The following is a 25430-nucleotide window of genomic DNA, read 5'->3' as shown; positions in this document are numbered from 1 at the left end:
CAGACAATATTCCCACTCAAGCTGAGCCAAAGCTAGCGTGCAGCGTTGCGTTGTCCTTTCAGAGGCATGTGGCAACTGGTGCCTTAACCTCCTTTTCCAACTGCCCCAGCCGCCCAGCCTCCACTCTCTTTGTCAAGACACACAGTCACACAGCGTGGCGCCTGTCCAGCTAATTAAATGTGAGCCTGAAAGAAAGAGTGGAATTACTGTTGCAACAATGTAGGCATGGTGCATGGGGCTGGAGCAAGGCAGTGTGACTGTGTGTATGTGTTCATGTAAAGAAGAGCTGTGATGTTAAAAAAAGCGTGGGTGTGAGGGGATTCAATTATAGATTATGAGAGGGTTTGCGAGTGTGTGTGTGTGTGTATGTTGGGATTGGGTAAACACAGATTAAGCAAGTTGAGTTGAATGGGTTATTAGCGGATGAATTGAAGGAGTCGGGTAATGAAGATTGGACTTGGACTTAAAAGAGTGTGCATTTTTGCCACATGGAGAAAAGAACGAGGTGTAAAGAAGGAGAGGGAAAGAAAGAACGAGCAATAATGAGATACAGGAAGAACGAGCAAGATGCGATGAACAAGAAAGAAAAAGCCGAACGCAGCTATAACAAAACAATGGGAGGGACAAAAGGAGACAATTAAAGGGAGATGAGATGGAAAAAAACACGGAGGGTCGGAAAGCAAACGCAAAGACAAATGTGGGTAAATGAGACTGATAATGGGAAGCAGCGGTGCATGGCCGCGATGATTGTTTTTCAGGCCCTTGCCAAATAGAACAGAAGACACGAGAGGTGGTAGGTGAGTGGAGGGGGATTTTTTTGATGGCACTGCTTGGCTGATGACACATCACCTTGAGAGGCAGTGATGGCTGCTGCAAGAACGTATTGTCCGTACATACAGGGTGACAAGAAGCCATTAGAACAGCGTAGTGACAGATGTCTCTAACACACATTTCCTGTTCCTAAATCTAATAGTACCGGTGGCAGTTTTCGGATTGGTCTTCAAAACTTAAAAGGTGAGGTTCGGGGATCGTTCAAAGTAAAAAATTATGAGGTAAACAAGTGGGAAAATCTTATATTATCTGTCTTAGAAGTTAAACAACACATTTGCTCTTTGGTTAATGTTTACAAGTGCCATATTCCCTATACTATGTCTTTGTAATACCTGCTGTAAACATAAGGAAAGTCTACCTGTCTATAAAAAGAGGCAGACAAACATTATGATTGTTGGGAAGATAACCTTTATAATTTAGGTGTAATCCTTTTCATGATTTACTCAGTGATATTTATACTATTTCAAACATTTATAAGAAATGAAACTTTGGGACTAGAGCGCATTAGTTCATCATTATTGTATAAAGCAGTTCATCCAGATTTCAGTGAAGAGACCTTCATTTCACCCTTTACACTTTTCACTTGTTCTACGGGGCTTTCAGTACGTGTTGCCCGACTCCCATAATATGTCTCACCTCATCTAAAATAACTGACATCTCTTTATGCAGACATTTGAATATTTTTAGTATTGTCAACTCAAACATGAGTTTTCTAGCGTTGCAAAGTTACATACTGCTCTCAAACATTTTATATGGTGGTGGAAACAGCTGTTAATGTTGGGTGTACTTCTTTGTTGGTGTCAGTAATCTGAGGGTGTATTCAAATCTAAAACTAAATAAAGATACAACGGTTTGATTCAAATATTATTTAGAAGTCTCTGCAATGCCAGTGATTTTAAATTATGTATGGTTTGAATGTTTCACATGTAAAAGCCAGTATATAATAATACACATAATACACATTTCCTAATTGTGTTTGGCTTCCAAATATGCACTGCATGTTTGAGGTTGTAAACTGTCCCATTGACACCATCACCTGTTTGGTTAGACTGTCGCACACAAGGCACAAAGCCAGATGTGTTGTTCCAGGACAGAAACTGTAAACACACCTGGCATGCTCAGCCAGCCACCTGGACACCAAAGTGTACGTGGTTGCCAGGTCAGCAACAGTTAGATAATTGTCTGCCAGCTGGATGCATAGTGACCAATACCACCATGAAACCGAACCACACGTAGACATGCACCCATGCACAATTTGTCAAAGTGACATAAACTGGGATGGCTGAATGCTTGAACAGATAAAAGCTCCCTTTCAACCCTGCGGCAACTTTACTTCCAAGCGTGTTACTGTGTGACAAACAGCGCTGAGGCATGGCATGAGGAAATACCTGCATGAAAGGCTTCACTCTGCAGCATGTCTTTACGCTTGAGCATAAAGGGAAATCAATGCCGTGAAGCAAAAATAAAAATTGGACAAATAGCCTACTTGCTACTCATAGTACCATTCATTGCCTTTGGCAAGCAACATGTAAGCTGTTCACTCAGTGAAACCACTTGGATGAGGACTGTTAGGCACTTACAGTTCCAGTTTGCCTGTCTAACATTGGCAACTATTATACAAATCTGTGTGTGTAGGAACTGACTCTGTAGTTTTCAATGAGTTAAATGAAAATTAAATAATACATCTAAAGTGAACCTTGCAACATGCAGTTTTATTCAAAATAACTCGAAAGAAAAATGATAAAAAAGAAAACGAGAATAAAGTACATTTTTAAAGGTTGATGCCTTTTTACAACTGAGGTTTCTATTCGTATAATTGCCAATGCAGATCAAGAGTTTGGCAGCATCTACATTACAACAACAATGTTATGTTTCACTTCATCCCCTTAGAAAGAGACATTTATTTTGCAAACACAGATCATTTGCACAACATCAAGTGCAAAAACCTCAATTTCCATTGAAGAAATAAACATTTGTGAAGATAAAAACATGACCTTGTATTTGGCATGTGGAAGGCCTTGAATATGTAACTGTGTGCTTTGCAGTATTTGAAACTATCAGCTGTGATGATCCACAGTAATTTTTCACAAGTGTGTCTTGATTTAAGGTAGTTAGAAACAGCTTTTAATTGGTTCATTCAAAAGTATTGCTGCCTCTGGCTCGGACCATTAGATGACATGAGTCGTTTTAGCATGACACAGGTAAAACAGAATATTTTCAATGAATGCTGAAGTGTAAGGTAATATGGCCTTTCAAATGTCTGCAATAATGTGGAAGTCCTGTGGGTCTTGCTCAGTCTCATGCTATGATGATACCCTTTAGCAGCTGCAGGCAGTTGTGTTTGAACGATGCAGGTATGAAGCAATGAAGTGGAGTTTGATTCGCCTGCCTCATCTCTGTAACTGGGTGATGTGAAAGAGCCATGAATTACCTATTTATCTCAAATTAGGCAGCTACTTTATGGTTGGTCAATAATAGGCATTTGGCTTAACTTCCAATAAGATAGCGCCATCCTATCAAAAAGCATTTGAAAATAATATATTTATATACTTGCATTACGCCTGCAGGTTTACGTTACATGAATAGACACAAAGAAGCATTACAAAGGAAACAGTAGTAAGTGAGGGTATTTCTTTGGTTATTCCTAATATTTGTAAAAGCAATGATCCATCCATCCATCCATCTTCTCCCGCTTATCCGTGGTCGGGTCGCGGGGGTAGCAGTTCCAGCAGAGAGCCCCAAACTTTCTTTTCCCTGGCGACATCAACCAGCTCTGACTGGGGGATCCCAAGGCGCTCCCAGGCCAGCGAAGAGATATAATCCCTCCACCTGGTCCTAGGTCTACCCCTTGGTCTCTTCCCAGCTGGACGTGCCTGGAACACCTCCCTAGGGAGGCGCCCAGGTGGCATCCTAACTAGGTGCCCGAACCACCTCAACTGGCTCCTTTCGACGCGAAGGAGGAGCGGCTCAACTCCGAGTCCCTCCCTGATGACCGAACTTCTCACCTTATCCCTAAGGGAGACACCAGCCACCCTGCGGAGAGAAAACCCTCTCGGCCGCTTTTGTATCCGCGATCTCGTTCTTTCGGTCATGACCCATCCTTCATGACCATAGGTGAGGGTAGGAACGAAAATGGCCCGGAAGACAGAGAGCTTTGCCTTCTGGCTCAGCTCCCTTTTCGTCACAACGGTGCGGTAAAGCGACTGCAGTACCGCTCCCGCTGCTCCGATTCTCCGGCCCATCTCACGCTCCATTGTTCCCTCACTCGAGAACAAGACCCCGAGATACTTGAACTCCTTCACTTGGGGTAAGGACTCATTCCCTACTTGGAGTGGACAGTCCATCGGTTTCCTGCTGAGAACCATGGCCTCAGATTTGGAGGTGCTGATCCTCATCCCAGCCGCTTCACACTCGGTTGCGAACCGATCCAGTGAGTGCTGAAGGTCGCAGGACCGATGAAGCCATTAGAACCACATCATCTGCAAAAAGCAGTGGTGCAATCCTTAGTCCACCGAACTGCAGACCCCCTCCCCCATGACTACGCCTCGAAATCCGATCCATGTATATTACAAACAGGATTGGTGACAAAGCGCAGCCCTGGCGGAGGGCCAACCCCTCACCGGAAATGGGTCCAGACTTACTGCCGAGGACCCGGACACAGCTCTCGCTTTGGGAGTACAGAGATTGGATGGCCCTGAGTAGAGACCCCCTCACCCCATACTCCCGCAGCACCTCCCACAGTAACTCCCTGGGAACTCAGTCATACGCCTTCTCCAAGTCTACAAAACACATGTAGACCGGAATAAGCGTACTCCCAGGCCCCCTCCAGGATCCTTGCGAGAGTAAAAAGCTGATCCGTCGTTCCACGACCAGGACGGAATCCGCATTATTCCTCCTCAATCTGAGGTTCGACAATCGGGCTGACCCTCCTTTCGAGTACCTTAGAGTAAACTTTCCCGGGGAGGCTGAGTAGTGTGATGCCTCTGTAATTGGCACACACCCCTCTGATCCCCCTTTTTAAAAAGGGGAACCACCACCCCGGTCTGCCACTCCTTCGGTACTGTTTCCGACTTCCACGCAACGTTGATGAGACGTGTCAACCATGACAGTCCCTCAACACCCAGAGCCTTCAGCATTTCCGGACGGATCTCATCCACCCCCGGGGCTTTGCCACTGTGGAGTTGTTTGACGACCTCAGTGACCTCCCCCCGGGAGATTGGTGTTGATCCCCCGTCATACTCCAGCTCTGCCTCTAACATAGAGGGCGGAGTTGTCGGGTTCAGGAGTTCCTCAAAGTGTTCCTTCCAACGCCCTAACACTCCATCAGTTGAGGTCAACAACGTCCCATCCTTACTGTACACAGCTTGGATGGTTTCCTGCTTCCCCCCCTCCTGAGGTGTCGGACAGTTTTCCAGAACAACTTTGGTGCCGCCCGAAAGTCCTTCTCCATGTCTTCTCCGAACTTCTCCCACACCCGCTGCTTTGCCTCGGCCCACGGATGAGGCTGCTGCCCTTCGGGCCTGTCGGTACCTTGCAAACTGCCTCGGGAGTCCCCCGGGATAACAAATCCCTGAAGGCCTCCTTCTTCAGTCGAACGGCTTCCCTGACCACCGGTGTCCACCAGGAGGTTCGAGGGTTACCGCCCCTGAGGCACCTAGGACCTTGAGACCACAGCTCCCGCCGCGGCTTCGGCAATAGAGGCTTTGAACACCGACCACTCTGGTTCAATGTCCCCAACCTCCACAGGAATGCCCGAAAAGCTCCGCCGGAGGTGTGAGTTGAAGGCCTTCCTGAACTTGGGCCTCCTCCAGACGTTCCAGTTCACCCGAACTACACGTTTGGGCTTACCAGGTCTATCCAGAGGCTTCCCCCGCCACTCGACCCAACTCACCACCAGATGGTGATCAGTTGACAACTCCGCCCCCTCTCTTTACCCGAGTGTCTCCAAACATACGGCCTCAGGTCCGATGATACGATAACGAAATCGATCATGGACCTTCTGCCCTAGGGTGCTCTGGTACCACCAAGCAATGATAAAGATCATAATCCCAGGGACTTATGTTGTCCCCAACCATGCTGCATGCATGTTGGGGAGATTGAATGCCTTACAGGGGAACACAGCTGGCTTCTTGTTGGTTCAGTCCTATCAAATCTGTCAATTCCTTAATATCACCTAAATTAGCTGCTTGATCTCTTTTACATTCATACATTGACAATTACATTGGAATTTGACATCCATATTCATTCGACACCTGCTCAGGTTTACTGTGCAGGTGTGAAATGTTTTCACAGGGATGACTGTAATTGCTTCCCTCAACTCTTACTTTTATATTCCATCATTGCAATCAACAGACACATGTGGCCATTTTGCTGAAAAAAATCATTTTATAGACTCCATGAGATGACAGGATAATATTGTACTCAGAAATATGCCCAAGGCGTTCTAATTATACACAGTAATAACCATCCATTTAGAGTTTTCATCCAGCAATGCCCCGTACCTCAGTAGCAGAAACATGGCTACTTTAACCATTACGTCATGACATCATGTACCGCCCACAGCTGTTCATTTAAAAGTACATTCTGCATGACAGGAGAAGATATTTGTTAGAAGTCTATGTCTTTCAAGTCCAGGGCTACAGCATTAACAGCAACAAATTACAATTCATGTATCATTAGTCTCCACTAGCGCTCTGTTTCCACTTGCATTAAGTTGAAGCCACTAATGATTCCCTTAAGAGTAGCAACTAGCCTGGCAGTCACCTACCTGAATTCTTAAGTGTATCAGACATCTTCTCCACTGGGATGCAACAATGAATGACAAAGGTCCTGCTGTCACTGCTAGTCAAGAAAGTTGAATCCAAGTGTTTATCTTGTATGTCACCTTGGTTTGTAACGGCTTACCCAAACTCCAAATCCCTTTCGGTCTTTAAAGATCCCAGTTGTTTATTACTTTGTGCAACAATTAACCTTGTAGCATCTAATTTCAGATTGAATGTCCGACTGATGGTTGAGGCTCTAATGTTCAAAGGGTCCTCTTTGTTCTACTTAATCTGGGATTGTTGGCACATTGCCTCCTATTAAGGAAACACACACAACATTTGCTTTGTCTCCTTTGCAAGGGATGGTGCAGGGAATTAATTGAAAGCAAGTTTTGTATTGGCAATTCATGGAGGGTTCACTCCTCTTAAATCGGTAGATGTCTTTAGATCAACAGTTTAGCAGAAGTAGGAACGGAATACTTCTATTTGAACTGGTTGGCTGGAAATATGTTCTATGTTAAATGTCCTTTCAATGTTTTCTAAATCCTGTTCATCATTCTTATTCCAAGTTTATAAACGTAAAGAAAAAGCGGGTATTACTCAACTGGTACAGTTCAATAAAGAAAACAAAGAAGAATGAGTGGGGGGGGAGGGGGGGATGTTTGCCAAGCAGATCTCTTCATTTTCACACAGGAATACAAACACACAGAAGAGGCATTCATGGTAAGACTATCTGCAGGGCTGTAAGGCAGCTAACAATGGCTGTTTCGGACATCTTCCATCTTTTGTGGAAGATCATTGATCAGACCATTACTCTGTGGTTCGTGCAAACATCCAAGCTGCATTGAAAACACTTTCTCTCCATTAGTGGAATGTATTTATGCGGTCAAGGTCTACTACTTGACAAATTGTCTTTTGATTATCTAAAGGAAAAATATTACAGATTCTTGTTGAGAACTATGATGGTGCAAATTCAACAAGGTCAGCTGGCCTGCAGGCTGTGTTTACTTTGTGTATTTTAAAAAGGAAGGTAAATTGGGAGGGGGGTTATTCAACCTTTCAAACCACAATATTTTCTAGTCTGCTCTTAAAGGTCATCCTATTGTGAAGGTGTTACTGTGGAGCATACCATTCCCTGGGCTCCACATGCTCTGCAAAGATGCCCAGTGTGCCTTTCATCCTCTGGATAAATAATTCAACATCTAAGGTGAGGCCAAATAGGATTGAAAATAGGGCTACATAAAGCCCTTACTGTTGCGGTAGAAATGTTGACATATCTTTCAGCTTTAGAAGCTTTAAGAGGACATGTATCAGGTTTTATTCTGATTCCTAACACCTGAAACACTATTCACAGAAGGTGTACATCCACAATAGAAATGACATGTTGGCCTGGATTACATTTTTATTTTTTGCGCTATACGCTCCTATTGCATCTTTCCATCAAATGAAGAGTGTACATACCCAGAGGTAGTAGGTGAATTGCAGGGCGAAGATGGCGATGCCCTCATTGTCGAAAGAGCCTGCAACCGAGCGGGAGATATAGCCAGGGACGATGGCGATGAAGCAGGCTGCCAGCAGCCCTGCACCATGGTTCCACAGCTCCTTCGTCAGCAGGAAGGTGGAGATGGCGGTCAGACCGCTGAACACCGGTGCCAAAAAGACACATACGTCACGGATGTGGACGGTGATGTGGAGCAGGTTAAGCACGTAGTGGATGAGGCCGGCAGTCACCATTAACCCGGGGTAAACCTGAGAGGGGGGGGGGGCAGAGAGAGACAGGTTGAGCAAAATAAAGGATGGGAGGGATATTAAACTGAGACGCAATGAGAGATGCATGCAATGCTACAATAAGCCTGCTACAGAAAATGTATTGGCAACCATTTTTTTTTTTTAATTGAGGCAGCCCTAGACATAAACAGAGATGACGACAATTCTGAGGATAACATGCATGAGAAAATGACAAGCTGCATTATTATTAAGACATTTGATTGATTGAGAAACAGTCCTTTGGAGCTTATAGATTACATTGTATAAAAAGGCTTAATATGTCCTGCTCCAAGGCTCAAGCAGTTCCTACTGTGTATGATAAAACTCAAGTCTGTGTATGATAAAACTTGAAAGTGCCTGCCTTTCCAAATGGCTTCCAATGGAGCTTTCCTAGATGGTTTCTGAGTCAGGTTAGTACTGCTCCATCACATGTTTTACATCTATTACAGGGTGAATCTTAAACTGAAGCTGGACTTTAAAGCAACCCAACAGAAGTTTCATGTAAGTTTAGTTCTTTCACTCGTAGCTCGGGCTGCGGGGGTGCTAGAGACGGGAGCATGTTGATGCGACCTTCCTAGCTGGAGATATGGCCGCATTTTACAATAAACTTCCGTTGGGTCGCTTAAAAACAAATATCGCAAATCGAATCACAATCGCAATATTTGTCAGAAAAATCGCAATTAGATTTTTTTCCAAAATCGTGCAGCCCTAATAGCCATTTATAATTTTCTTTGACAAAAACTCATTATTAATTAAACTCTCCACTTAGTGGAAGCTGGGGTCTGGTATGCAAGGCATCAACCAATCTTCTTCAATGAAAATCAAGCATGTTTTGCCTCTGAGGATTGGACTCTGTCTAATGGAGCCGTTTCTTCTCATTTACAAAACTAGTCTTGTAATAATTAGCCTCTCTAAACTCTGTGGGAGGGTCCGGGTCCTGAAAACATTACATAGATGATTGGGAATGTTCAGTACAGCGGGCATTGGATGGCTATAACACCTTTGCGCATAATTTACCAGCACTTCTTGCTAAATTGGGATTCCAAATGCATCACATCACTTGTTCGTTATGAAAATATCAACTAGGGCTGACAAAAGCTGTTACCAAAAATGCACTTGAGTCATTGTCCTTATGGCAACAAAGAGCTGTTTATTGGCTTGACAGGCCGCTGTTGTTATGCACTGTCACATTAGAGAAGCCTTTCTTCCTTATCTACAGCTCAGGAGAAAGAGCAACTGACAGCTTTGGGGAGAGGAGGGTGGCTGGGAGTGAGAAGGGGAATAAAAAGGGTGAGGGCAGCTGGACTGGTCTATGCAGAAAGGCACTAAACTGTCACATTCACTGATATTGGCTCGTCCATCTTCCAAACGGTGTGACCCATCCGAGTGCTCAGAGACTTAACGCTATTATACACAATTAATGAGGACTGTCACGATCATCGGTCTGATTTTGAATGTAAAAAAATGCGGTGGGGGAGGGGACAGGATAAGGGTAAGGAAAGAAAGGGCACAATAAACTAGGCACAATGGAGGTGAGAAAAGACAGCCAGACACTTAAAGAAAGACAGAGGCAGACAGTACAGGAGGCTAGATGAAAGATAAAGAAGCAGAGAGGTTGGTAGAAAGAGGAGGAAAAATGAACTATAGAGGATGAAAGGAAAGACAGGGGCCGTTTTTCAATGTCGAGTATACCTGCCGCAGAGCCACTATTTCAAGTATACTACGTCATCGAGTGGCGCCGAATGCTGGGCATTTAACATGCATTTAAACAGTCCTTCGGCGCCACTCGATGACGTAGTATACTTGAAATAGTGGCTCTGCGGCAGGTTTACTCGACATTGAGAAACGGCCAGGGTATGTCAAAGAGAGTGCAGGCATAAACAAAGGTTTCATGCAACGGAAAAAATCCAAGTCTTGTTACTTAGTGTTAGAGCAACGGTGGTTTTATGAATCCTACCTCCAGCTTGAAGGGTCAGAAACGTATTTTCCTACAAAAGCCATGGATTGTGGCTGCACTATGGGCTAAGAAAGAGGCACAATGCAGTAATCTGAGATAAAAACCAGTTTCTCTCCACACCCCTCCCTGTTTTACAAGCATATGTTTGATGCAAATAAGCGCTCGCACACATTTGTTTTATGATACCGAATGCAGTGTGGGAGTAAAATAAATGCCCTTCTTCCCTGGAGCCTGTCTATGTTCAGAAAAAGAACCAGCTCAGTCGTGCAAACAAGTGGGATTTTGACAATTAGCCTACACAGTAAATGAGTGAGTGGCTTTCTGTTACTCCAGCAACTGCCATCACGGTGCCCTTGAAAAAAGGAACCAGATTGTTCCGGCAAACGATCCCATCTCAGCCTCTTATATAGAAATGACAGCCGGTGAAAGTCTGAAATGTATTGAACCTGTGCTCTAGCTCCGTCAGATGTCCGAGCAGCAGTTCCTAGATCTTGATCCACTTTGCATAGATTTGCATGTTATATGGATTCATTTGCATTGAGCATGGCCAACCGAATGACCCGTCCACCTGCTATCAGAATTCCTGTGAGGCAGAATGCGGCTGGCCGTTTGAATGTGACCGGCTGACCATCTGGGACTAAACTTCATCCAAGTCAAATGTAGTTTGAAAGCAGAAGTAGCCTGTTAAAAGGACAGCACTGGCAAACTGTATACAAGCCCATTGGTGCCAATTGAAAATGTAAAGCTTAAGAAGATAAAGAAAAAGGGGAGAGAAAAACACACATTTACAGTTATTTCCTGAGAGAGACTATCAGTGCAGTTTCTAGCACATGTTACTCAATTGGGAGTAAAACATACAACAAGTCATACTGTGCTAAAGTGCTGCTAAATACCATATTTAAGTAGTTTTTGGACAAGAATCGCACAGTGAAATACACTAAAACAAGCTTCAGCTACACAATACCGGTAACACTTACTAGGCTCAGTTCATTGTTCGTGTTCACCAGCCTTTAACAACATCCCCAATCATTCTGCTGTAGTGCATCTGACTTCAGGACAGTCAAATCACTTCAATTAGTTTGGCAAATTGACATGTAAAGCGACCCATTGGTTCCAGTGTACTACATTTATTGATTCCAATAAGAACAATGTCATCCCTATAGCAGCAGAAGTGTGACTGCAATCATCCAGCGACAAAATAATAACACCAAATGCAGGGACAACATTACTACCGTAATGGCTTGGTAATTGCATTGCAGGACATATCCTGACCAGGCAATCTCCTCACAAACAACACTTTTTTGGAGACAGTTCTGCTAAAGAGGAAGGAATACAATGGCGTAACTGCTCATCACAGCACCTATTGTAAAAACAAAACTCTTGCTCTGATAAAGCAGAAGCTCTCGTCCTCTATTTGCATGTGGGTCTAAATTGAGGCTATATTAGTGCTTCATATCCCTCTATTTAAAAAAAAAAGGAGGGGGCTGAGCTCATGCGGGACCCGGCAGCTACTGTCTAAACTAAATACTGCCGTGATGAAACACCATATCATGGATTATTTCTGAAACAGTATGGCATTGTTTCTGATAGCAACTTTCTGATAGTGCCGTGGGTCCACATTTCCGATATGACATAAAATCGCCGCAAATCTGGATCAGCTCCGATGTACCCCCGTTTTTAGAGATTTGGGTACGGAGGAAAAGAGAGAGGGTTTTATTTTCTGACGCTGCGTGAGTTCCCTGACACACCGGGGACACATTTATGTATAAAAGACATCAAAAAGTGCATTTTGCATTAAATATATCCCATGTACAACATACACTTGTGTTTTAGTAGGAACATTAAAACGTTCTAACATCTATTTTATATTGCTGTAAAAACATCCTCAAACTACTGCATTTATTCAAGTTTCTCGCAAAGACTACATTTTAACACCTCATAATAACGTTATAATATACAAATAGATACGATATAGGGTTATATAGGTTATATCCCTACTGCTAAGCAAATTAAAACAATTATAGTAATGGACTGGAACATGAAATAACTTGCAAGTGAAAGTTAAATTGAGCAGAAATCAGCACAACTCAACATTAAACTTAATCAAATTAACAGTATGTATGAATAACAATGCATTTTCCTTTGTTTCATTTTACGCCTATATTCATGAAATGCAAATGGGAATGTACAGAGGAAAGCCTTGTATGTTTATTTGCATGCAGAAGACAAAGAATTGTGCAGCCCAGGGATCTTTTAAATGTCATAAAAATTAATTTCAAACTATTCGCCTTCCAATTTCGATTACCAGTCTAATCATGAGTTTCAGCCTCCACCCATTGGGTAAAGGGCACAACCCAAGTATTCATGTACTGTGACAGAACCAGCACATTCATCATTACAATCAAGGCCTGTCATGTACAATTACAATTAGTTAAGTCATGACAGATAAATGTTGAGGGAGGGGTTTTGTAATTCCAATTTGTGGCGTCTTTGTTGCAGTAGTTCATACTATATTCAAACCTCAGCATGCAGTGTTGCTACTGCACCATCTGCTTTGGTCTGTAATGATAACAGCATATGATGGCCATGAACAAAATTAACATGCCTCGCTGCCTGTACTGTGCAGAGGACTCTCCAATCACCATGCACAGAGAAGGGGAAGAACAAGAAAGGAAATCACCAGGTCTTTCCAAGCATATCAAACTGAGCCAATGGAAACGCTTGGTGACATTTGTTTGGCACTGGGTTATGTAGTCCTGATATTTTATAACAACGGCTGCTCCCTCTTTGTCGATTTTTACACAATCTAATGATTAAATCAACAAACGAAATCGCCAAATCATATCAGTGTCGACTAAGAATGTCTTTAGTCCAGACCAAGCCATATGTAATGCAATTACATCTCAGGGTGTGCTCCTGGATGGTTAACAAAGCTTGGTTAAAAGTAAGAAGGAAAGTGGGCAGATGGATGGGCCAAAGGTGTTTAACTCACACAGGCCTCATGGTTGAGAGGATGCAGTGCTGAGAGGATGAGGTTGGAAGAAGATAATTCACAGAGGAGGGGGGGGGGGGGGGCGTGGGAAATGGGAGATGGATTTTGTGGAATTGGCACATTGTTCACTGAAAAGGGTCAATGCTTCACAAGTGCTCTTGCTGCTGGTAAACAGGGAGACAGTAGCAGCCTGGGGAATCAGTCAGGTTCACAGCTCACTAACTTGCCACTGGATTGTAACTTAAATCCATGCTGCCTGGTGGAGGCTTATGGTATCTCTGCATCACCTTGCTGCCTAAACCCAGATAACCCCAGCCTACCCCCCCACCCCACACAAACATACAGTACTGAGAATACCAATGACAACAGACTCAATACCTACTTTAGTTATTTGCATGAACAACTATTGAGGACATACATACTGACTACATTAGATATTACTCAATGTCGATGATTAATCTTGATGTGCTTATGAATAAAAACAACAACAGGTATAGGCAAATTGTATTACTTTTACAATGTATCTGACATGTGAACTGAAGAATTGCTTACATGTCGATATGGAAGAGAATGAACAACAGACTGGTAAGGAAGGCCAGCTCTGTCTTGGGGAGTCCTCTGGACACTGTGGAGGTGGTGGGAGACAGGAGAATGGCAGCCAAGCTGTCCTCCCTGCTGGACAATGTGTCCCACCCCCTCCAGGACACCCTGTCCTCACTGTGCAGCCCCTTCAGCGACAGGCTGCTGCATCCCCGCTCTCTCACGGAGAGATACCGCAGGTCCTTCCTTCCTGCAGCGGTCAGACTATACAACCAGCACAGCCCCTAGTACAGGGGTGGCCAACCCGCGGCTCTCGAGCCGCATGCGGCTCTTTGCCTAGTTTCATGCGGCTCTTCAGTTCATATCGAATTGTATATGTGTGAGTTTGGGGGAGAGACACTGACTCCTGACTAGTGTTGCACGGTGTACCGATACTTGAAAGGTACCGCGATACCCTGCCGTTAAAAACGTTACGATTCCTCCGTTTAATTAGTATCGGTACTTTAAGAATGACGGGGGAAAGTACTCCGGTGAGAAAGCGCTGTTTTAATAAGAGCCGTGTGTGTTCAGCGCTCTGCTTCCACTCCCTGCACTGCAGCCGTGCCTGCAGTCCCGCCCCTCTCAAGCACGCTCTAAGTCCCTCCCCTCTCTCGTGCACGCGCTAGCTGCCAGAGCATGTGAGAAAACGAGAAGCATGGCTGCAAGTGGGAGTGCAACTGCCGCTGCGCCTCGGCTTGTTGACAAAAAAGACGCCAGAAGCGAAATTTGGAAGTATTTGAGCTATATCTCTGACAGTGAGGGCAAGCCTACGGACACCACGAGGCCCGTCTGTAAGAAATGTATTAATTTTATTTAATACGAATTCTTGTCATTTATTGTTCTCATTGTTTAAAAGTTTGTGTTATGGTTATGATTCTGGTGTGACATAAAGCACAATAATTACATTTAAGACTTTAAAAATATTTTAAAAATAATCGGAATCGCAATTCTTGACTTGGTATCGAAACCAAAATGTTGGTATCGTGACAACACTGACAGTTAAACCTGATATTTAGTAGGTCTGTTAAGTATTGAATGCTGATCATTCTGACGTAATTTGGCCGGTCAAAGTTGTTTGGGCTCGGATAAAATCGCTCCGTTACTTTGGTCCCGTGTTACTTTCGTCCCGGCTCTCCCTACGTGTGTATGTGTGGTGTCAGGTGTCAGTATGAGAGGATGACAGCGCGTCTAATTTTGATGTGGCCCAACAGCCAATCACAATAATACCTGCAATGCAGTGAACCAATCACCTTTGAGGGGGGGAAACCTATTGTTGATTAAACACTATTCAGTGTTTCCCCTACCATTGTGTTGGAGGGGCGCTGCGAGCCGCCAACGGAGCCCCGCGCCCCCCCCCTGAAATTCAAGGTGTTATATATATACTTTTAAAAAATATATATAGCATCAAATTGCAAATAATCTATAACTACTGTCACTTTTCACATTGAACATGTGCTCTTTTATTAAATAAACTAAACGCTTTCATTTTAATTTGTGGGTTTAGTGTTTTTGACCCTAAGAAACACTGATGCATTAATCAATAACAATAATACACAGCTCCTCTCTCTGCTCCAGAGGATTTAAAAAATATATCCCAATGCCACAAAAATGAATCAGTGACGTGGTTGAAATCTTGCCTCCAGAAAACAAAAAACTGAAACAAGCGGTATCAGTGACTGTGTGTTTGATGTGGCTCTTTGCAGTAACATAGAAAACATGTGGCTCTTAACCTCTGACTGGTTGGCCACCCCTGCCCTAGTAGAACCCCCCCCCCCCCCACACACACACCACAACACAGACTATATCACCCCTTGCTGTTAAATACCAACCAACTATGTGCAATATATATATATATATATATATATATATATATATATATATATATATATATATATATATATATATATATATATACCTGGCTGCTAAATCCTAAGAACTGTTACAGGATGTGTATTTTGAAAATTAAGTAACTTTTTATTTATTTAAATGTTTTTATTATATCATAACTTAGTACTTTTTAATGCATGTAACATATGTAACATTAAGCTGTCTGTGGCTCTTTTTTCTGCTGTAACTACGTACATTTCCCCTCTGTGGGAGTAATAAAGCTATTCTGATTCTGATATCTATTGCTGGTAAAATGTCTTGTCATAAATTAAAGCATTACATTACATGTCCCTTGTTAGACGCTTTTATCCAAAGCGACCTAAATACACTCAATACTGTGGGCAATCCCCACTGGGTCAATTTGTGGTGAAGTGTCTCGCCCAAGGACACAACAACATGCTGAGTGCAGTGGGGATCTGAAGATCAGCACACTAACCACTGAGCCACACCCTCCCTGCATAATTCAATGCGTGACTCTACTGATGAATTGGGGCCATTTTGGTGCTATAATAATCATTTCATATAAGGAGGGATTGAGACAGAATATTAGGAAAATTCCCCCAAAAGTTCCTGCCGTGGCTAAAATAAGACTCAACCTATCAGCTTTTGCCACTTAAGTAGGTCAAATTCACAATGGCAGCTTGCTTAGCAAAGAAGCCCAGACTTCCTTTTCCCAGCCAGCATCTCCCAAAGCATAACCAGCCATGTGGGATGTGTAATCCCTCCAACATGTTCTGGGTCTGCTTTGGATCCTTTCCCATGTGCACAGTCTTGGACGTTCTCCATAGAGAGGTATGCAGGACCATTCATTATCAGATTTCCAAAGAATAAGTGAACACGTCATTAAAGTAGTTTGAATATGTGTTTGCATTCTTCCAGTCACTTCCTAGAGCTCATGACCACAGGCCAGAGATCAACTAGTAAATCCAGAGCTTTGCCTTCAGGCTTAGCTCTGATCTTTGTAAAGTACAACAGCCAAAACATTGGGAATTCGGTACCAATTTGCCAGTGGATCTAAGGATCCATATTACCCTCACCAGTGCTTGAATTGGAATGAAAAAGGTGCCAGTACTCTAAATCAGCAACTGTTTCAAGTCAATTTATTTATACAGCCCAAAAACAAGTATTTGGCTCAAAGTCATATAGTTAGAAAAGGCTCACTGTACTTAAACAAAATGACTCAGGGTGCATCTGAGATTAGAGGGGGTGCAGTGGTAAAGTACTATTTTTTATAAGTGGGGACAAGCTCCCCCGGGAAGATTTTTTTTTTTTTAAATATTGAAGTTAGATGCATCAATCTGGTGCACTTTGAGAGCAAAATGAAGAGATATATGGATACCTCTCAACATCCATATGAAACAACTGTAAACAGATTTACTTTGTCTTTATGGATATAAAAGAAAGTAAAGCCTGACTCCTACTGGCGGCTGGTTAAATGACTCCTCGTCCCTGAGTACACTCACCATCTTTCAGCAGGAAAGGAGAGAGGGAATCCTTGTCCGGCGACAATCGCTGTCTTTTCGCACTATTATTAAGCCACGCTAACATTTTCGAAATGCTAACGTTATGTGATGTCTTTTCTGCTCTAGTCTATCGCTGCGGCGCGTCATAGATGCGTCTCAGGTCGACTATTTTCATTTCCTCGGTCGTCGGTATCACCGGAAGTTGATTTGTCTGCGCCATCTTGAGTAGCGTCCCATGGCGCTTATTTCTGCCGGAGGAGCGAGGAGCGATAATGGAGGAACCGAGGAACCACCAGACCATCCTCCGATGAAATCCTCAGATACTCGCCCCGCCCCCTTACTGTGTATCGCTCACTGATTGGACGATGCAGCGCATGCACTGATCTGATGCTTCTTGACATGAGAGCAGTTTCCCAGCGGAGTGAAGAAAATACATGAAACTCACAAGAGTCACTCCTCAGTCTATACTGTGTTTTGTTTCAATTAATGTATCATTTAGTTACAAATATTTGATATATCTGAACAACAAAGTGGTCAAAAATCATTTTATTCATTTATTGGAAATATTTTCATTATCGCTTATTTCGAGGCACCTTGCCGGTACTCAGTAAGAAGTGCCGGTACAACATGGGTAACAATTAGAAGTGCCGGTACTGCGTACCGGTGAGTACCAGCCCAATTCAAGCACTGACCCTCACTGATGAAAAAATATATCAATGTACCCCCCCACCGAAGCCAGCAACTTGCTCAAAACCTTAAAGGGGCAATTTAGCAGAGTGGCATGGCTTAAGACTGAGAGTTGCTGACTCTCTTCCCGTTTTATAGCCTGATGGAAAGCAAGATAGTTCACACCAGAGGTCAAAGTCTGATTAAGCCAAAGACGCTACATCATCAGCAAAATGTGGGAACACAGTCCTAAAACAAGTGGAACCTCTCTACACCTCAGCTGTGCTTTTAGATTCTACCATAAAAAATCATTAGGGAAAAACCTTGGCAGAGAAGGGCATCTTCTGAAAATATTGTTGACTTATTGCTGTGGATCCGTACACAGCTCTGGTTCTGGCATGCTAGTCTTGCATCAGTTGCCCAGGCATCTCCTATATCTCTTCCTCACATACACGACACTGCAGGGCATGCTTTTAAAAGTCAAATTCAAGCACTTTTCAAGCATTTTCAAGGTGCATCTTACAGCTGTTGTAAATTACATATTTATATACACATACTCAAATGATTATTTCCCTACCTCACATTAAATCAGATGTTCTTTATGCTATAAACAACCAAATGTGTGTTTCGTGATAGCATTCTACACGAGGATGAAAAATTAAAGAAAGGAAAACTAAGTTTAATATTTCAAAATGTGTGATCTGTACGTAGACTGGGCCTCCCATATAACCTGGCTGAGCCAATATAAAACAATCAGCCAAATAACTTTTCAATACATCATTGATTACTATTGTTGAGGTATTTTTAGGTTGGCAGTGAACATAAGTCAGAGGTAAATGGTGTACTTTTCCTCCACTACATGTATTTAATACCTTTAGTTACTTCACAGATGTGGATGAATGATGTGAAATCTAATCAAGTGTTGAATCAGACTTTAGTTCCACCTGGAGTAAATCCACCAGCTACCCTGCAGTCTACAAAGTCATTCAAACTAGCTGCACCTTTACCAGCTTTGAGAACACTTTCATGATCAATCATTATAAAACATATCATATATATTATTCTGAAATGGACCAATCTGCACAACGACTACTTTTACTGTCGCTACTTTCACTATATTTTGATGAGAATACTTTTCCACTTTTACTTGAGGAACATTTTGAATGCAGGATTTTTACTGTAACAGAGTATTCCTACACTCTGGTACTTCTACTTTTACTCAAGTACAAGATATGAGTACTTCTACTTTTACTCAAGTACAAGATCTGAGTACTTCTACTTTTACTCAAGTACAAGATCTGAATACTTATAATTTCACTACAAGATCTGAATACTTATAATTTCACTACAAGATCTGAGTACTTGTACTTTTACTCAAGTACAAGATCTGAGTACTTGTACTTTTACTCAAGTACAAGATCTGAGTACTTATAATTTCACTACAAGATCTGAGTAGTTGTACTTTTACTCAAGTACAATATCTGAGTACTTATTCCACCTCTAGTAGCGTATTAGTCTGTATTGTAGCCACAAAATCACGCAGAGCTGCATAAATATAGACTCACAATGGTAACAAGTGGAAAATAATATTTACAAATGTGTACAATGATTTGTAGGTAATGCTACTCAAGACACCTGACTTATACATGTTCAAAGGAAGACTGTGTTCATTCTACAATTACATGGGATTAAAGCAAAATGTAGTTTTACTTGTATAATACTTCAATTTTATATAAAGACAGTTTGTTTTCATCTGTTTTCAAATAAACAAAGTCTTGGCTTTCAGAATATTACATTTGTTTCGGCAAATTCAGATGATAAATACAACTTTGAAGCTTCGGCATAATTACAAGCAGAGAACGGACTAATGTAACGTTACAGCAAGCATAACAACAGCCGGTGTTTCTTGTGAGTGTTTCCCCGTACACAAACGCAAAAATACACAAACACACTCGCGAGCTTCCCCCAGACCAGTAATACAAACGAAAATGTGTCTTCGGGTCAATGTGACTGATTTCGAGAGAGCAAGTCACATTTGGTTTAGGCACGAAACATACTACCAGTAGAAATACATTGCTTTCAAAGTCGCTCTGTGTCGAATCAATAGATTATATTTCGTGACTATAACACGAAATGCCGTGAGTGCTTCATCCTCTGAACACCACAGGATGGCGACTGTAACGCACATAACATAGGTACGCTCCTCTGACATGATTGTCCCCTGCAATTATTATTATCCCTCAATCGAGTTCGCTATTCAGCTCGCTAACGTTAGCTTAAACAAACATAACATGCAACGTTAGCCTAATCTAAAATGATCTACTACGGCGTACCTTTCATGTGGCTCGTCAGCGCAGACTCTCGCATCGTTACTTTTGCAGGAGGCTACTCGTGGGCTTGACCCTCGTCGTAGCCATGGCTTGTATTTGTCTTCTGCTAGCCAACGCTCGTTGAAACTGCAACCTCCTGGCACACAGTCATCTATCACTCATCAGAATGCCCAGGTCACACGTAACACAAACACTTGCAGGTCGCGCGCATAGAAGCGAAGCAATTATTTTCTTTTCATCTAAAAAGCGAACTATTCAGTCAGACAGCAATTTATTGTAAAAGTAAAGCATTTACATTTTCAAGCACTTTATCTCAATTTCAAGCACCATTGCCAAAATGTAAGCACTTTCCCAACCTTGAAAACACCACGTCAAATTTCAAGCATTTTCAAGGATTTCAAGCACCCGTACGAACCCTGTTTTAAGGAATCTCCACATACAAAAAACACACATTGATGGGCAAGCTCTGTGACGACACCAGTATTCTTCCAAGATTAAAGAGATTTAAGAGGTTCCATGACCAGGGCGGAAGCCGCGCTGCCATTCCTCAAACTGTGGTTCATCAATCGCCTGGAGCGTCCTTTCCAGAACCCTTAAATAAGACCTCCTGGAGCGGCTGAGCTGTGTGATACACCGAGAGCTGGAGCACATCTTTCTCACTGTTTTTAGAATGCAAACCACCGCTCACTGTCTCATCTTATTTCAATCATGCATTTTCCTTCACTTCACAAGAACCTGAGTAAGGATGTATTCCTCTAAAGTTAGCGTTGAGTTGCTGAACAATGAAACAAAAAGAGAAGATGTTTAAAAGCATCTATTTGAGGAGAAACTCACGGTGCCACCAACGATCCTGCCCAGGGGGTACCAAGCCCTTTCATCGAACCAGTTGAGGAACTCGTAGAATCCATTTGTGGTGAGATGGTGTGTTGATCTGTAATTGAACCTAAAATGACAGAAGAAAAAGAGAAGAGGGCGAGTTGAGTATAGCACAAAATAACAGCATTACACAAAGAGATATCCATTTCCATTTGAAGACCATATTTTGCAAACATTTTATACACATTGACAGACCAAAAACACTTTAGTTATTTCATTTCCAGGTTTTCTGAATGCGGTCTGATTGGGTAAGCTGCAGAGAATATGCCTCGTTAGAAAAAGAGAAAATAATGCCTTCATTCACTATGTGCGTGTTTGTGCTGATGCCAACAACTCTCAGGTCAGCCCTTGGTTAAATAATGGAGATGAAGGGCGCTCGCACATACTGTGGCATTTTTCTGAACAAAAGCCTGCTTATTGCACGGATCATTTCTAACCGTAACCCTTGCCATGTGCTGAAGTGACAAAGGCGTACATTTGGAATAGGGTTGGAACAAAGAAATAAGGAGAGAGAAAAAAGAGCCTGTGAAAATAAATATAGGGAATATCCCAGCAAACATGCCAGGATTCACACTGTAGCTGTGGTGATCCGAGAGGGTTGGAACACTGTCAAGCTGCCGAAGAGCTGACACCATAAAGAAGACTGCTGCCAGTGCTCTGCACACCTTCCTCGCTGCACAGCTCATTAATGTAGGTTGCTTCCCAATATGTTCAGAGGGCCATATACCTCATGTAAGACACCTCATGCATATAGACCCTATAGCAAGGCAGAGCAGTTTGCTAACGGACAATTAGCTGTTCTGGTGATGTCAGACGTATAGCAGAGAGGACAGGCGATCATCTAGCAGGCTAATCAGCTCTTTTACACACGAGAGAGGTTCTTTTATTAGGACTCTATTAAAAGAAAAAATATCTATAGTGAAGAAAGATAGAAAGGTTGCAGTGAGGAACTGAAAATTCTATTCAATTGCTCACATTCACATACATCTTAAAATCATACATATAGTAACCCAAATGTACAATTGTGTATAACATTTGCACATTTCAAGCAACATGTAATGTGTAAATATTTGTATAGATTACTATGTGGATCTGTATCAAAGTGCACAAGAAGACAATCAAAATCAAGTACCACATTTCTTTATCATGCACATGAAATAGTAAATACAATAAATTGGTCAAATCAACAGCATTTCAGTTCACTTCCATCTTCTCAACAGCTTGAGATTCAGTGGGCAGTAGTGTGTGTGTGCGTTTGTGTGTGTCTCTGTGCTAGGGAGATGCAACAGCAGAGTTGTTGCAAAGCTGCTGGAGTGTGTACCACTACTCTCATGAACAGACCGTGTGCTGGCGTGAGGTGCGACTCATTAATCATCACACGGTGCACGGAGCTCTACCTTCCTTCACATCGCACCTGAAGCCAGAGCCCCCCTCCCCCATGCAGAGCCCCCCCCCCATGTCAGCCCTTGTTTCCAGAATGAGCGTGCAGTTGCAAGACATTAGTCATTTTAACACCAAATGCTGAAACCGTGTGTCTTGTGTTCAACTTGAGCACCATGCATCCTAAAAGATCCAACTTTTACAATAACTGACTCCGCTGTAAACAACCCAACAACTGTGTGTCTGACATACATGTCAAAAAGTGTTTTGAATTCTGAAGCAGTCAAGTTCAACAGAAATGATCGCTTGACCTGAAAACCCACACAATTCAATGAGATGATGTTCTCTATAGATTGTCAAGGAATATAAAGCAATCTTTCAATAGAGAGATTGTTCAATGTCTTTATAAAAGCAGTTACTCAATGGGAGCAACATGATTGTAAATTAGATGTGCAATATTGTCTATCCCTTGAATCAAATTATTAGACCTTAGGACAAGGGCCCTGAACTTGGTAACAACACAGCCTATGACAAACAAACATTATTTTCCATCTGAGAGTCACACAGAAGAGAATACACTCAACTAAGTTGTATCTCAGTTGTTGTATTCTTATTCATTCAATCTTTTCCATCTGAGCTTAGTACTTCCATCCACCAAGGCTTATTTTACTGCATGCAATACATACATACAATCTGCAGTGGCCAACAACACTGTTCTTTAAAATCAGCGTGTGGTCTGGCCATATACCGTTCTTCCATTCTGTGAGACTATTTTCGTAAATACAAGGGTTTGCAAAGAAACTAGGGATGCACGATAATTATCGGTCCGATATTAGGAATTATGACGTCATCCCGATAAACCCGATACCAGTATTAATAGCCCCGATAATATACAATATATTTTTTGGGTAAAAAAAAGAAAAAATACTGCGGTGTGGGTGGATTGGGATGAGGGGCGCTTGTTTTTCACTCGGCTCCTCCCGTTTTGCCAGTACTGTGGTATTAGTGGTTTAGGAAGAGGGGAGTTCTTCACAAATCCAGCGCTCCCTAACTCATGCCTGGCTGTGACGTAAATGGTGTGCGGCCGTGAAGCCAGGACAGTAAACAAACATGTCGTCGGTGGTATGGGCGTTGGAGCTATGTGCAACTCAAGCTCGAACCGGAGCTGCCTGGACGCTGCAATCATGCACTATCCGTGCTGAGTGTGCTGACTTTTCGTACAATGTCCCACTGTCTGGCTGCCTGCATAAAGTCAAGTGCTCGGCGCAGTTGTGGCAAAATGTCGCTCCTCTGTTTTCATTTAAACAGCTCCTTATATCCGTTAGCGCAGCTAGCTAGCACCAGATGCTAACAACAACAATGCACGTAAGGTCTCTCTCTCGCTCGCTCGGGCCACACATACACACACCCTCCCGGTCCTCCCAACAGCCAGTCGGTGCCTGCCGGTGAGCGTGGAAGTGTGGTCTGCCACAAGCGGGCGGCAGGAGCGGGGCTGTCAGCATCAGCTTGTAGATGGTATTTTAAACTCGATGCGCTCTGAAACTACGGGGCGGCCAAGGAAAATAAATACACATGCGTTAATCGCGTTAAAATAATTAGTGGCGTAAACATTTTTTTATTATCGGTTATCGGTATCGGTCTTGAGAAACATAATGTTACAAATGTGCAGAGCCAGCGGTGTGTGACGTTTTTACCACACACACCGCTTAGAATTAGGGCTGTGCATCTTCACTGGTCTCACGATTCGATTACGATTATCCTGTCAACGATTCGATTCAATTCGATATCACGATTCATACCAATGGGTTGCATCCTCAATTTTCTATATTACTGCACATGGCTTATTTTTCATCAATGCATACATGCAGTAAATACATATGAACTCTTTTTATTATTTAGAAAGTGCTTCAGAAATCAATAACAAATGTCTTGACATTCATTTATAAACCAAAATAAATGAATTGTATAGGTCTAGCCTCCCTATATCTGTGTGTGAAGTTGTTCCATCCTCAAAAACAAAAAAAGAATGCTTCTGCAGTCTAGCTGCAGCTTCTAGTAACGGTCTTCTGTTAAAGAAAGGACACTGAATGTCCTGAATGTGGCATCACACACAGGACTTGAGTCTGAACACAGCAGACAACAGGAGTATTTACAACAGCATATAACAACTAAAATACTGCATGTGGGTGCACACTTACATTCTCTGTCTTACTGTTACATAAATCCCATGAATGTATGAGATTAAATTAGCTTCATTATATCTCAGTGATTAAGTGAATAATAAAGTTTCTATCGGGTCACTATCAGCCTGTCACTCATTATTTTCAGGGCGGGGTTTGGAGGAACGGAGGAGACGGTGATCGCGGAAGCTTTTTTCCTCCTGCCTTCACAAACTTTACACACGTATATATCGTCTGAAAATTGCTAGAGGACATTCATACTTTGCAATCCAAGACTTAATTAAATCCACCAAAAACCTGACATGATTGTAACGCGATTATTTTTGAAAAACATAAATCCCTGAGCCGCAGCGACACGGAGTGATCCAGAGCGGGTCCTTCTGCTGTTGGTTCTGGACTGGTGGTGTTGTGTTGATGGATAAAGCAAGACTGCTCCGTGTTTGGTGTTGCTGTCACGTCTGTTCCCTGATCTCTGCGTCACCGACCGATTTGATATTAAAGTGACAGAAAAAAAAAACGTTATAGTAAAGCCGCGGCCGGAAAATCAGGAAGCAACGTTACTACGCTATAACCGATTATCTTCCGTCACTGCATCGATACCGAATCGTCCACGTCCGCATCGCAATGCATCGTAGAAACGATTATTTTCAACACCCCTACTCTGAATGCAGGTGGAGCTGGTCGAATACTTTTGCCTCATTGTTCTGCAGCTGTCAAACCAGCGAAGCAGAACCACAACCAATTCAAAGAAAGCATTGTA

The 25430-nt window shown here is 42.7% G+C and overlaps 1 protein-coding gene across 1 annotated transcript in view; it reads right to left on the bottom strand.

The window, feature by feature from the left end:
- LOC117542569 (dolichyl-diphosphooligosaccharide--protein glycosyltransferase subunit STT3B) overlaps window positions 1-25430 on the bottom strand; it is a gene marked incomplete in the record, with an annotated part of 89839 nt that overhangs the window by 24392 nt on the left and 40017 nt on the right. Inside the window, 2 exon segments of the mRNA XM_034210309.1 lie at window positions 8055-8342; window positions 21069-21177. Of these exon segments, the coding sequence (XP_034066200.1) occupies window positions 8055-8342; window positions 21069-21177 (397 nt within the window).

The sequence above is a fragment of the Gymnodraco acuticeps genome, unplaced genomic scaffold, assembly GCF_902827175.1.
Source record: "Gymnodraco acuticeps unplaced genomic scaffold, fGymAcu1.1, whole genome shotgun sequence".
Classification (NCBI taxonomy): Eukaryota; Metazoa; Chordata; class Actinopteri; order Perciformes; family Bathydraconidae; genus Gymnodraco; species Gymnodraco acuticeps.
Note: the sequence above shows the minus strand (reverse complement) of the source record. Positions and strands in the feature narration are given on the sequence as shown.